Below are 12,121 nucleotides of genomic sequence, written 5' to 3'. Positions count from 1 at the left end.
TCTCCCAAAATAGGTTGGTCATTCTTGTTTGGTGTGGGTTCACAGTGTGGCGCATGTTAGTAAGAGTGTTAAAATTGTTTATATCACAACCATCAGTGTACTCTGTGTCACCCAGTATGCCTTGCAGTCGTGTGCGTGTATCTGCGGAAGCCACATACAACATGTTGCTGAACTGGCAAGCTGTTTGTACATGTAGAAGGCGTCTAAGGCAATGGTTTCATAGCACGCCCTAAAACTTGTTAACTGGGTGTCAGTCAGCAGATATTTGCGAGAGTATTTGCAGCTCCTATTGTCAACTTTATTAAGTGACACGGCTCAAAATGGCTCTTTGAGTGGTAAAGGTGCCGATCCCTGAACCATGTGTAACAAATATTTCCGAATGGTTCAACCGCCACCCGCCCAAATCTATTTAAAATCTATTTTTTCGTCATGTCACCCGCCCGACCCGCGGTTTATCCACGGACTCTGCGGATGAGACCGCAAAACCGCGCATCTCTAATGTATATACACACATATCTATATATAAACATACGTACACATAGGGCTGGGCGATATATCGATATACTTGATACATCGCGGGTTTGTCTCTGCGATATAGAAAATGATAATATGGTGATAATTGAGTATACCTTCTCCCGCTGTTGCTTTTAGCTGCGGAAATTACACTACAGCTGTTCCTCACTCTTTGTTCTCTCTCCTTCTCACAGACACATAAAACAAGCGCACCCTGTTACATACGTCACATATGTGTACGCCCTCGCGGAGCATACAGTTAGCATGGGTAACGTTAGCTGTGGTGCGAGTGGTAGTACGAGAGAAAGGTGTGAATCTGGTAACAAATGAAGGAAGAATTAATTCCCAAGAAAAACAGCACAAGGTTCCATTGTCTTGCGGTATTTTGGCTTCAAGTGGGAATATGTCAAGTGTGGGGCAAAAGCGTTGTTTCAAAAAGTAGCATTACTGCTAATATGTAGCATCCTTTGAAAAGTCACCTGCTAGAGAATGAAGAGTGCATACTCTGCATGTCAACATCTCCTTTCGATGCCACACCCACAAAATGCCGAGGCATCCATTTCTACATCAACACCGTTTTAAAAAAATAGTCAACAACAGAAGGAGATGACGTCCGCAGGAACCTACCACATAGCAAAGGATATACTATTTGATTTCCTATTATGCAGCTCATTTTTATTTGACGGTTATTGAAATATCTTGTGTGACATCATGCACAAAAGTGCACTTTATTTGTTTTAAACTATTGTAATGCCGTTCTGTACAAAAAGTGCACTTTAATTTAGTGTTGTTTTGATATGTCATCTTAGTGACATCATGCACAAAAGTCCACTAATAGCTTGTTTTAAAATGTTCCTGACAATCTTTCACTTTCTGTTTTGGAAATGATATGAATACTTGTTTGTGCCACTGCTTAATAATTGTTTAATAAATACAGTTTTGGTCAATTGACTTAGTTGTGATTTCCCTCTCTGCATGAAAGTTTAAAAAGACCATGTATTAATGCAGTATGAAAAAGAATGTTTTAATGTAGACACTTAAAATCATCATACTGGTGTGATTATATGCATCAAGTGTTCATTCAAGGCTAAGGCAAAATATGGAGATATATATCGTGTATCGTGACATGGCCTAAAAATATTGAGATATTAAAAAAAGGCCATATCGCCCAGCCCTACGTATACACACGCATACATACAATATTGACTTACATTGTATTTTATAATGTCATCTTTCTCAATTATTATAATACAGCATTCTTCTGGACATAAGTTATTAAATATGTCAATTTATTCTCTACTGCTAAATAAATATTATTGTTTCCATTTTTATTATCTATGTCTGAGCTGTTGTCCTGGATTTATCTATCTAGGATCATAATTATTTTTGTGTGACTATTTAAGTCTTAATCTTTTACGAAAAGTAACTGAATTAAGCCCTATAGTCAAATATTTATTAATTTAATTTCAAGCCACCAGTGCTCTATACTGCAACGTATTTTGCATTAAACTACTTTGACAAGAAAATATTAAAAAGTGACTTTCTGCTGACTGACTTGGGGAATGTTAATGAATATCCCTCAAAAATGTGGAGCACATTATCCAAGGAAACAACGAGCATCATATAGCACAGGGGTGGCAAACTCAAATACAGAGTGGGCCAAAATTTAAAACTGAACAAAGCCGCGGGCCAAGGTTGAACAAATGAACCTTTTAATAGGGACCCAAACAAGTTTTGCAATGAATATTGAACAAGCAAGGCTTAAATAGGGCAGCATGGTGGGACAGGGGTTAGTGCATCTGCCTCACAATACGAATGTCCTGAGTAATCCTGGGTTCAATCCTGGGCTCGGGATCTTTCTGTGTGGAGTTTGCATGTTCTCCCCGTGACTGCCTGGGTTCCCTCCGGGTACTCGGTCTTCCTCCCATGGAACAGGCAGAGCTTATATAATGTAATAGTGCAAAATCAACTTTCAAAAAAACATCAGTGGTATATTAAATACAATTGAATTAAAAAAAAATGGTTTCTTCTTTTCTATTTGCAGCCTTCTGAGGTAAAAATCAACATTAACTTTTTCCACAGGCTAATACATTCGAAAATAAAATAAAAATGAGGTGAGCGGGGTTTGGTGGTAGTGGGGGGTGTATATTGTAGCGTTCCGGTAGAGTTAGTGCTGCAAGGGGTTCTGGGTATTTGTTCTGTTGTGTTTATGTTGTGTTACGGTGCGGGTGTTCTCCCAAAATGTGTTTTGTCATTCTTGTTTGGTGTAGGTTCACAGTGTGGCGCATGTTTTTAACAATGTTAAAGTTGTTTATACGGCCACCCTCAGTGTGACCTGTATGGCTGTTGACCAAATATATGTGTGTGAAAGCCGCATATATTATGTGACTTGGCCAGCACGCTGTTTAAATGGAGGAAAAGAGGATGTGACGACATGTTGTAGAGGACAGTGCCTTTAAGGCACTGTCCCAATATTGTTGTCCGAGTGGGAATCGGGAGAATGGTTGCCCAGGGAGATTTTCGGGAAGGGCACTAAACTTCGGGAGTCTCCCGGGAAAATCGGGAGGGTTGGCAATTATGAGTATTAGCGGTGAATGTGGTGTTACCGGCGGGCCAGCTCTAATGTTAATTTGATATTACCTCAAGGGCCAAATGAAATTAAACGGCGTGCTAAATTTTAGTTTGACACCCATGATATAGCAGGACTGAAAGTATATGCTCTTGTTTTTATCATTTTCGGGGCACAGATGATTGATACATTAAGGCCATGAAATAAAATATGAATTACAGTGCAATCTGTTGATCTTTAGATTTGCAATTTATGATATGAAGAATTCCCATGATGCTTGTTTACTTTGTGTAAAGTATGCAGTATATGTCATCATTTCTGGTCATTTTGTTTTCGCATCTTCCTTTGTTTCCATTTGTAAAACTATAGAAATATTTCCATATAACAAGATTTCAACATTTACTTTGCAAAAAAAATGTTGTTAGCATCCATCCATCCATCAATTTTATACCGCGTATCCCTCTATGATTAAAAAAACCTGTGCCAGTGCAATAGTGATCTGCTAAAATGCAACGTCAATGTCTTTTTTTTTTTTAGCGCCGCTTCATCAGATAGAGACAGTATCTTGCATGCATAACAATAGATTTTGCAAAGCTCACACATTTATGCTTCTTCCTCATCCAGTCCAGACATTTTTCTGCTGATTGTGAATTTAGGAATATCAGTTATAATGCTGCTAAATGACATTGGAGTGCAGTAAAATGGAGTACTTACTATAAAAGGGGACAAAATATGTGTTATAAATTATTTATGGATTCACCATTCACTTCCGTACTAAACCTAAGTTTGGAATTAATACTTTTTTAAGTAATGTACCCCCTGTGAACATTTTTTTTTATTCAAGTACCCCCTAATCAAGAGCAAAGCATTTTTGGTTGAAAAAAAAAAGAGATAAAGAAGTAAAATACAGCACTATGTCATCAGTGTCTGATTTAAAAAATTGTACAACAGTGCAAAATATTGCTCAGTTGTAGTGGTCTTTCTTGAATTATTTGGAAAAAAAGATTTAAAAAGAACTAAAAACTTGTTGAAAAATAAACAAGTGATTCAATTATAAATAAAGATTTCTACACATTGAAGTAATCATCAACTTATAATGCCCTCTTTAGGGATTGTAATAGAGATCCATCTGGATTCATAAACTTAATTTCTTTGCAAAAAAATAAATCTTTAATATCAATATTTATGGCACATGTCCACAAAAAAATCTAGCTGTCAACACTGATTATTGCATTTTTTCATTTCTTTTCACAGTTTATGAACTTACATTCATATTTTGTTGTTGTATTATTCAATAAATATATTTACAAAGGATTTTTGAATTGTTGCTATTTTTAGAATATTTTAAAAAAAATCTTACGTACCCCATGGCATACCTTCAAGTACTCCCACTGCTGTACAATAATTAAAAGCAATAATTTCAGCTATGAAAAATGAAGGAGGCTGATTTCCTTACCGGTAATTTGAAATCGCATAAAGGTAAGAAGATTAAGAGCTATTCAGTAGGATTTAATGTCCAAGCTTACATCATACTCACATTTTTACTGCATGCCTTCGGTAAGTGCCGGAGTGAGAAGTTTTTTAAAAAATTAGCGCATGCTTACTTTTACCGCATGCTTTTGGTAAATGCAGGAGTGCGAAGAGGTTTTAAATCAATTAGCGCCCGCGCGGCAATTCAAGGAAATACGGTAGTTATATTCGAGTAATTCCTCCCAAAAAACGAACCGGAAGTAAGTGCATAATTGAAAAATAAAAGCCGGGTCTTACTGTTGTGAGTACAAAACTTTCACAAATTACTCGAAGAAGGATACTAACTGATATAAATAAATAAATAAACACGTAATTTAGCTCACCAACATCATCTTATTTTACAATTGTGTGTATAAAGCCAATTAGGCATCTGTCCACACCGCGGCACGTATATACTTCCGGTGGCGGTCTCCCCGTTGCCAAGGAAACGGTAACAAACAAGGCAGTCATTATCGAGCCACTGTGAGCTTTTTTAAAAGTGCCGTTAAGAAAGTGCCGCGGGAAGTAAAGAACGAACGGGTAACTTATATTTGGATATATTTTTGGATTGTCCTAACATGCTAACGTCGGCTGGTATTTGCCTTTATTTTGCGTGCGACCTGTTGACTCGTTGCCTATTTGATGTGAATGCATCGCGACACGCAATAACAGGGAAACATTTGTCCGACAAAGTGTTTAATCACCTATTGGTAATTACTACAACGTCAAGCCAAATGTATGTGTTTTCAGGCAAAATGGAGGAAAACAACAATTATGGATGTGACTTGGATGTGGAGTCAGACAGCTGTGAACTAAAGACTGATCACATTAGCTCTGATGAGGACATGGATGGTAAGTATCTTTGTTTATTTAATCATAAACAAGGATATATAATTAATGTATTGGTATGTAGTTTAACACTCATTTAAAGCATATCATGTACAAACCCCGTTTCCATATGAGTTGGGAAATTGTGTCAGATGTAAATTTAAACGGAGTACAATGATTTGCAAATCCTTTTCAACCCATAGTCAGTTGAATGCACTACAAAGACAAGATATTTGATTTTCAAACTCATAAAGTTAATTTTTTTTGCAAATAATAATTAACTTAGAATTTCATGGCTGCAACACGTGCCAAAGTAGTTGGGAAAGGGCATGTTCACCACTGTGTTACATCACCTTTTCTTTGAACAACACTCAATAAACGTTTGGGAACTGAGGAAACTAATTGTTGAAGCTTTGAAAGTGGAATTCTTTCCCATTCTTGTTTTATGTAGAGCTTCAGTCGTTCAAAATGCGCCGCACATTTTCGATGGGAGACAGGTCTGGACTGTAGGTGGGCCAGGAAAGTACCCGCACTCTTTTTTTTTACGAAGCCATGCTGTTGTAACACGTGCTGAATGTGGCTTGTCATTGTCTTGCTGAAATAAGCAGGGGCGTCCATGAAAAAGACGGCGCTTGGATGTCAGCATATGTTGTTCCAAAACCTGTATGTACCTTTCAGCATTAATGGTGCCTTCACAGATGTGTAAGTTACCCATGCCTTGGGCACTAATGCACCCCCATACCGTCACAGATGCTGGATTTTGAACTTTGCGTCGATAACAGTCTGGGTGGTTCGCTTCCCCTTTGGTCCGGATGGCACGATGTTGAATATTTCCAAAAACAATTTGAAATATGGACTCGTCAGACCACAGAACACTTTTACCTTGCATCAGTCCATCTTAGATGATCTCGGGGCCAGAGAAGCCGGCGGCGTTTCTGGATGTTGTTGATAAATGGCTTTCGCTTTGCATAGTAGAGCTTTAATTTGCATTTACAGATGTAGCAACGAACTGTATTTAGTGATAGTGGTTTTCTGAAGTGTTCCTGAGCCAATGTGGTGATATCCTTTCGACATTGATGTCGGTTTTTGATACAGTGCCGTCTGAGGGATCGAAGTTCACGGTCATTCAATGTTGGTTTCCAACCATGCCGCTTACGTGGAGTGATTTCTCCAGATTCTCTGAACCTTTTGATGATATTATGGACCGTAGATGCTGAAATCCCTAAATTTCTCGCAATTGCACTTTGAGAAAGGTTGTTCTTAAACTGTTTGACTATTTGCTCACGCAGTTGTGGACAAAGGGGTGTACCTCGCCCCATCCTTTCTTGTGAAGGACTGAGCATTTTTTGGTAAGCTGCTTTTATACCCAATCATGGCACCCACCTGTTCCCAATTAGCCTGCACACCTGTGGGATGTTCCAAAAAAGTGTTTGATGACCATTCCTCAACTTTATCAGTATTTATTGCCACCTTTCCCAACCTCTTTGTCACGTGTTGCTGGCATCGAATTCTAAAATAATGATTATTTGCAAAAAAAAAAAAAAAAAATGTTTATCAGTTTGAACATCAAATATGTTGTCTTCAACTGAATATGGGTTGAAAGGGATTTGCAAATCATTGTATTCCGTTTATATTTACATCTAACATAATTTCCTAACTCATATGGAAACGGGGTTTCTACTAGCCCACTCAGTGGCTAGTGTTTGGATTGTCCGCCATGAGATCGGTAGGTTGTGAGTTCAAACCCCGGCCAAGTCATACCAAAGACTATAAAAATAGGACCCATTACCCCCCTGCTTGGCACTCAGCATCAAGGGTTGGAATTGGGGGTTGAATCACCAAAAAAGATTCCCGGGCGTGGCCACTGCTGCTGCCCACTGCTCCCCTCACCTCCCAGGAGAAGAACAAGGTGATGGGTCAAATGCAAAGGACAAATATCACCACATCCAGTGTGTGTGTGACAATCATTGGTGCTTTAACTGATATTGCATTGATAGTAGAATGTATGTTTATTTGATCTTTTATTAGGACAGAGTTGGATTCATAATGTGTTTGTTTCTTCAAGGTAAGGCAGAGGATGATATAAAGACTGACTTTAAGGCGTTAAGGATGATGAAGAAAGATGAAGAAGCAGCGAAGCTTCCTGATATTGAGTGGTTAAACGAGTTGTCTGAGTAAGTATTTTGGGATATTGTTTGAGACGATATTAATCTGCTTTTGTGTCCATCTCATCGGGGTGTGATATCACTGGATTACACCGTTTTTTTAGCCCGCAGTAATTTGTGGGTTATTGTACCTAAAATAAATCAGTATTGTGTTTTCTATAATGGACCACGATACAGAATACATCCAAATGTGTCACTTTTCTACTGCTGAACATCTTTGCCCTTAGGGCTGGGATTTCCAAAGTGCGGCTTGCGAGCCAAATTTGGCCCTTGATGTCATTTAATATCAAAGAAATGCACCTGGGGATAGGTTGATTGGCAACACTAAAATTGGCCCTAGTGTGTGAATGTGAGTGTGAATGTTGTCTGTCTATCTGTGTTGGCCCTGCGATGAGGTGGCGACTTGTCCAGGGTGTACCCCGCCTTCCGCCCGATTGTAGCTGAGATAGGCGCCAGCGCCCCCCGCGACCCCTAAAAAAGGGAATAAGCGGTAGAAAATGGATGGATGGATGGATGTCATTTTGTTTGGCCCAAATTTGGACCACACACTCTCACTTAGTCTCATTCCTGCACTGCAAAAACTGAAATCTAATTAAGATTAAATATCTCAAATAAGGGTGATATTTGCTTATTTTCTGTCTGATAAGATAGTTCTCCTCACTCGGCAGTTTTTATGTTAGTGTTTTACTTGTTTCGGTACTAAATTATCTCAGTCAAGATAATGGCACTAGCATTTACTTAATTTAAGAATATTTTTCAATATATTGAGCAAAAATTTCTTTTTTTTTTCGACCAAGAAAAGTGCACTTGTTATTGGTGAGAATATACTTATTGAAGGTATTTTGGGGTTCATGAGGTTAGCTAATTTTGGAAAGTCTTGACAAGCCAAATTTTCTTGTTCTATAGGCAGATAATTTTGCTTAGTTCAAATAAAATACCCCTCCTTTTTGTATTTTTTTTCTTGTTTTTCAACACTGACTTTTTGCAGTGCGGCACCTCTTCTCACCATCGAAACCAAATACGATATTTGTTAAGTTAAAGTTAAAGTACCCATGATTGTCACACAAACACACACTCGGTGTGGCGAAATTATTCTCTACATTTGACCCATCAACCTTGATCACCCCCTAAGAGGTGAGGGGAGCAGTGAGCAGCAGCCGGTAATCATTTGTCTGTGTATTTGCATAGAAAATGACACCGGGTGTACTCATTGTGTTTTGTACTTGAATATAATTAAGTGAATAGAGAGTGAGACTCCCTATGCATACCACTCTAAGGTAGAAAAAACCCTAGCCGCAATCAAGCAAAATGTCTTAGGCAGGAGTAGGACTTTACCATAATGGGCCATCCGCCATTGACTATGATTATAAAGCTTTAAGGGTTACAAGAATGTTTTGACTTTATTGTAACAATGCCTTCTTGTCATTGTTCCTTTTTCCCCCAAGGGACAATGATAGTGATGGTGACCTTGTGGGTGAAACTGCAGACGAGAAAGACGTGACTTTTGCAGAGACAGCACGGATGTTCAAGCTGAGGCGGAACCTGGACCAGCTGGACGACGTCCAGAAACAGAAGGAGTGTTCCTTGCTGAAAGCCAGGTTTGGTTTAAGCAACAAAAACAGCCCTTCAGTGTATGTGTGTTTCTAATATCTTGCTCCAGGCTCCAGAAGTTAAAGGCCTACTGAAACCCACTACTACCGACCACGCAGTCTGGTAGTTTATATATCAATGATGAAATATTAACATTGCAACACATGTCAATACGACCTTTTTAGTTTACTAAATTACGATTTTAAATTTCCTACGGAGTTTCTTGTTGAAAACGTCGCGGAATGATGTTAGTTACGTCTCGAGTTGTAGTGGACATATTAGCCCAGCACCACACACGGCTAAAAGTCGTCTCTTTTCATCGCATAATTACACAGTAATTTGTACATCTGTGTTGCTGAATCGTTTGCAATTTGTTCAATTAATAATGGAGACTATAAAGAAGAATGCTGTTGGTGGAAAGCGGTGGATTGCAGCTGCCTTTAGCACCGAAACACAGCCGGTGTTTCTTTGTTTGTTGTGAAGTTTTAACACAGAGCGGTCAAGCGAACATGTTTTTCTACGTCAACCAGCAAGTTTTTGGATGGGAAAATTCTGATATTAAGTCGGCTCTTACCGGAGACTTCAGTGGATTATGCGACTTCCTCCTGCAGCTCAAAAAGGCAGCTGTGATCTTGGTTCCTCCATTGGCTTATCTGAGAGACACTGGCGTTCACCGCAGCCATCCGACTTTCATGTATGACTTTACAATCTCAATAAACACTATTAAAACAATAAGCAGATAAGGGATCTTCCAGAATTATCCTAGTAAATGTGTCTAATTACATCTGAAACGGTCCCACCGCCTGGAGCCATCGCTTTTTCTTTAATTTTTATTTTTTTGGGGGGATTCACTCAAATTTTCCCCATTCACAAATCTTTCATCCTTGCTCATATTAATGGGGAAAACGTCGCGGTATGATGACGCCTGTTGGTGACGTCTAGGGTTGTAGCGGACATATTAGCCCAGCACCACACACGGCTAAAAGTCCTCTCTTTTCATCGCATAATTACACAGTAATTTGGACATCTGTGTTGCTGAATCTTTTGCAATTTGTTCAATTAATAATGGAGACTATAAAGAATAATGCTGTTGGCGGAAAGCGGTGGATTGCAGCTGCCTTTAGCACTGAAACAGAGCCGGTGTTTCTTTGTTTGTTGTGAAGTTTTAACACAGAGCGGTCAAGGTAACATGTTTCTCTACGTCAACCAGCAAGTTTTTGGATGGGAAAATTGTGATATTAAGTCGGCTCTTACCGGAGACTTCAGTGGATTGTGCGACTTCCTCCTGCAGCTCAAAAAGGCAGCTGTGATCTTGGCTCCTCCATTGGCTTCTCTGAGAGACACTGGCGTTCACCGCAGCCATCCGACTTTCATGTATGACTTTACAATCTCAATAAACACTATTAAAACAATAAGCAGATAAGGGATCTTCCAGAATTATCCTAGTAAATGTGTCTAATTACATCTGAAACGGTCCCGCCGCCTGGAGCCGTCGCTTTTTCTTTATTTTTTATTTTTTGGGGGGGATTCACTCAAACTTTCCCCATCCACAAATCTTTCATCCTCGCTCATATTAATGGGGAAAACGTCGCGGTATGATGACGCCTGTTGGTGACGTCTAGGGTTGTAGCGGACATATTAGCCCAGCACCACACACGGCTAAAAGTCCTCTCTTTTCATCGCATAATTACACAATAATTTGGACATCTTTGTTACTGAATCTTTTGCAATTTGTCCAATTAATAATGGAGACTATAAAGAATAATGCTGTTGGCGGAAAGCAATGGATTGCAGCTGCCTTTAGCACCGAAACACAGCCGGTGTTTCTTTGTTTGTTGTGAAGTTTTAACACAGAGCGGTCAAGCGAACATGTTTCTCTATGTCAACCAGCAAGTTTTTGGATGGGAAAATTGTGATATTAAATCGGCTCTTACCGGAGACTTCAGTGGATTATGCGACTTCCTCCTGCAGCGCAAAAAGGCAGCTGTGATCTTGGCTCCTCCATTGGCTTCTCTGAGAGACACTGGCGTTCACCGCAGCCATCCGACTTTCATGTATGACTTTACAATCTCAATAAACACTATTAAAACAATAAGCAGATAAGGGATCTTCCAGAATTATCCTAGTAAATGTGTCTAATTACATCTGAAACGGTCCCGCCGCCTGGAGCCGTCGCTTTTTCTTTAATTTTTATTTTTTGGGGGGGATTCACTCAAACTTTCCCCATCCACAAATCTTTCATCCTCGCTCATATTAATGGGGAAAATGTCGCGGTATGATGACGCGTGTTGGTGACGTCTAGGGTTGTAGCGGACATATTAGCCCAGCACCACACACGGTTAAAAGTCGTCGCTTTTCATCGCATAATTACACAGTAAATTAGACATCTGTGTTGCTGAATCTTTTGCAATTTGTTCAATTAATAATGGAGACTATAAAGAATAATGCTGTTGGTGGAAAGCGGTGGATTGCAGCTGCCTTTAGCACCGAAACACAGCCGGTGTTTCTTTGTTTGTTGTGAAGTTTTAACACAGAGCGGTCAAGCGAACATGTTTCTCTACGTCAACCAGCAAGTTTTTGGATGGGAAAATTCTGATATTAAGTCGGCTCTTACCGGAGACTTCAGTGGATTGTGCGACTTCCTCCTGCAGCTCAAAAAGGCAGCTGTGATCTTGGCTCCTCCATTGGCTTCTCTGAGAGACACTGGCGTTCACCGCAGCCATCCGACTTTCATGTATGACTTTACAATCTCAATAAACACTATTAAAACAATAAGCAGATAAGGGATCTTCCAGAATTATCCTAGTAAATGTGTCTAATTACATCTGAAACGGTCCCGCCGCCTGGAGCCGTCGCTTTTTCTTTATTTTTTATTTTTTGGGGGGGATTCACTCAAACTTTCCCCATCCACAAATCTTTCATCCTCGCTCATATTAATGGGGAAAAC

The 12,121-nt window shown here is 39.5% G+C and overlaps 1 protein-coding gene across 1 annotated transcript in view; it reads left to right on the top strand.

Annotated features, from left to right (window-relative positions):
* Positions 1–5,024: 5,024 nt before the first annotated feature.
* The window catches only part of cfap74 (cilia and flagella associated protein 74), a 153,761-nt gene continuing 146,664 nt past the window's right edge, over positions 5,025–12,121 (top strand). Inside the window, exons 1-4 of the mRNA XM_061904796.1 lie at positions 5,025–5,131; positions 5,342–5,443; positions 7,485–7,593; positions 9,030–9,182. Coding sequence (XP_061760780.1) covers positions 5,347–5,443; positions 7,485–7,593; positions 9,030–9,182 — 359 coding nt within the window. The 5' untranslated portion in view covers positions 5,025–5,131; positions 5,342–5,346. The remainder of the gene's footprint in view (positions 5,132–5,341; positions 5,444–7,484; positions 7,594–9,029; positions 9,183–12,121) is intronic.

This window comes from Nerophis ophidion, linkage group LG06, assembly GCF_033978795.1.
Source record: "Nerophis ophidion isolate RoL-2023_Sa linkage group LG06, RoL_Noph_v1.0, whole genome shotgun sequence".
NCBI lineage: Eukaryota > Metazoa > Chordata > Actinopteri > Syngnathiformes > Syngnathidae > Nerophis > Nerophis ophidion.
Note: the sequence above shows the minus strand (reverse complement) of the source record. Positions and strands in the feature narration are given on the sequence as shown.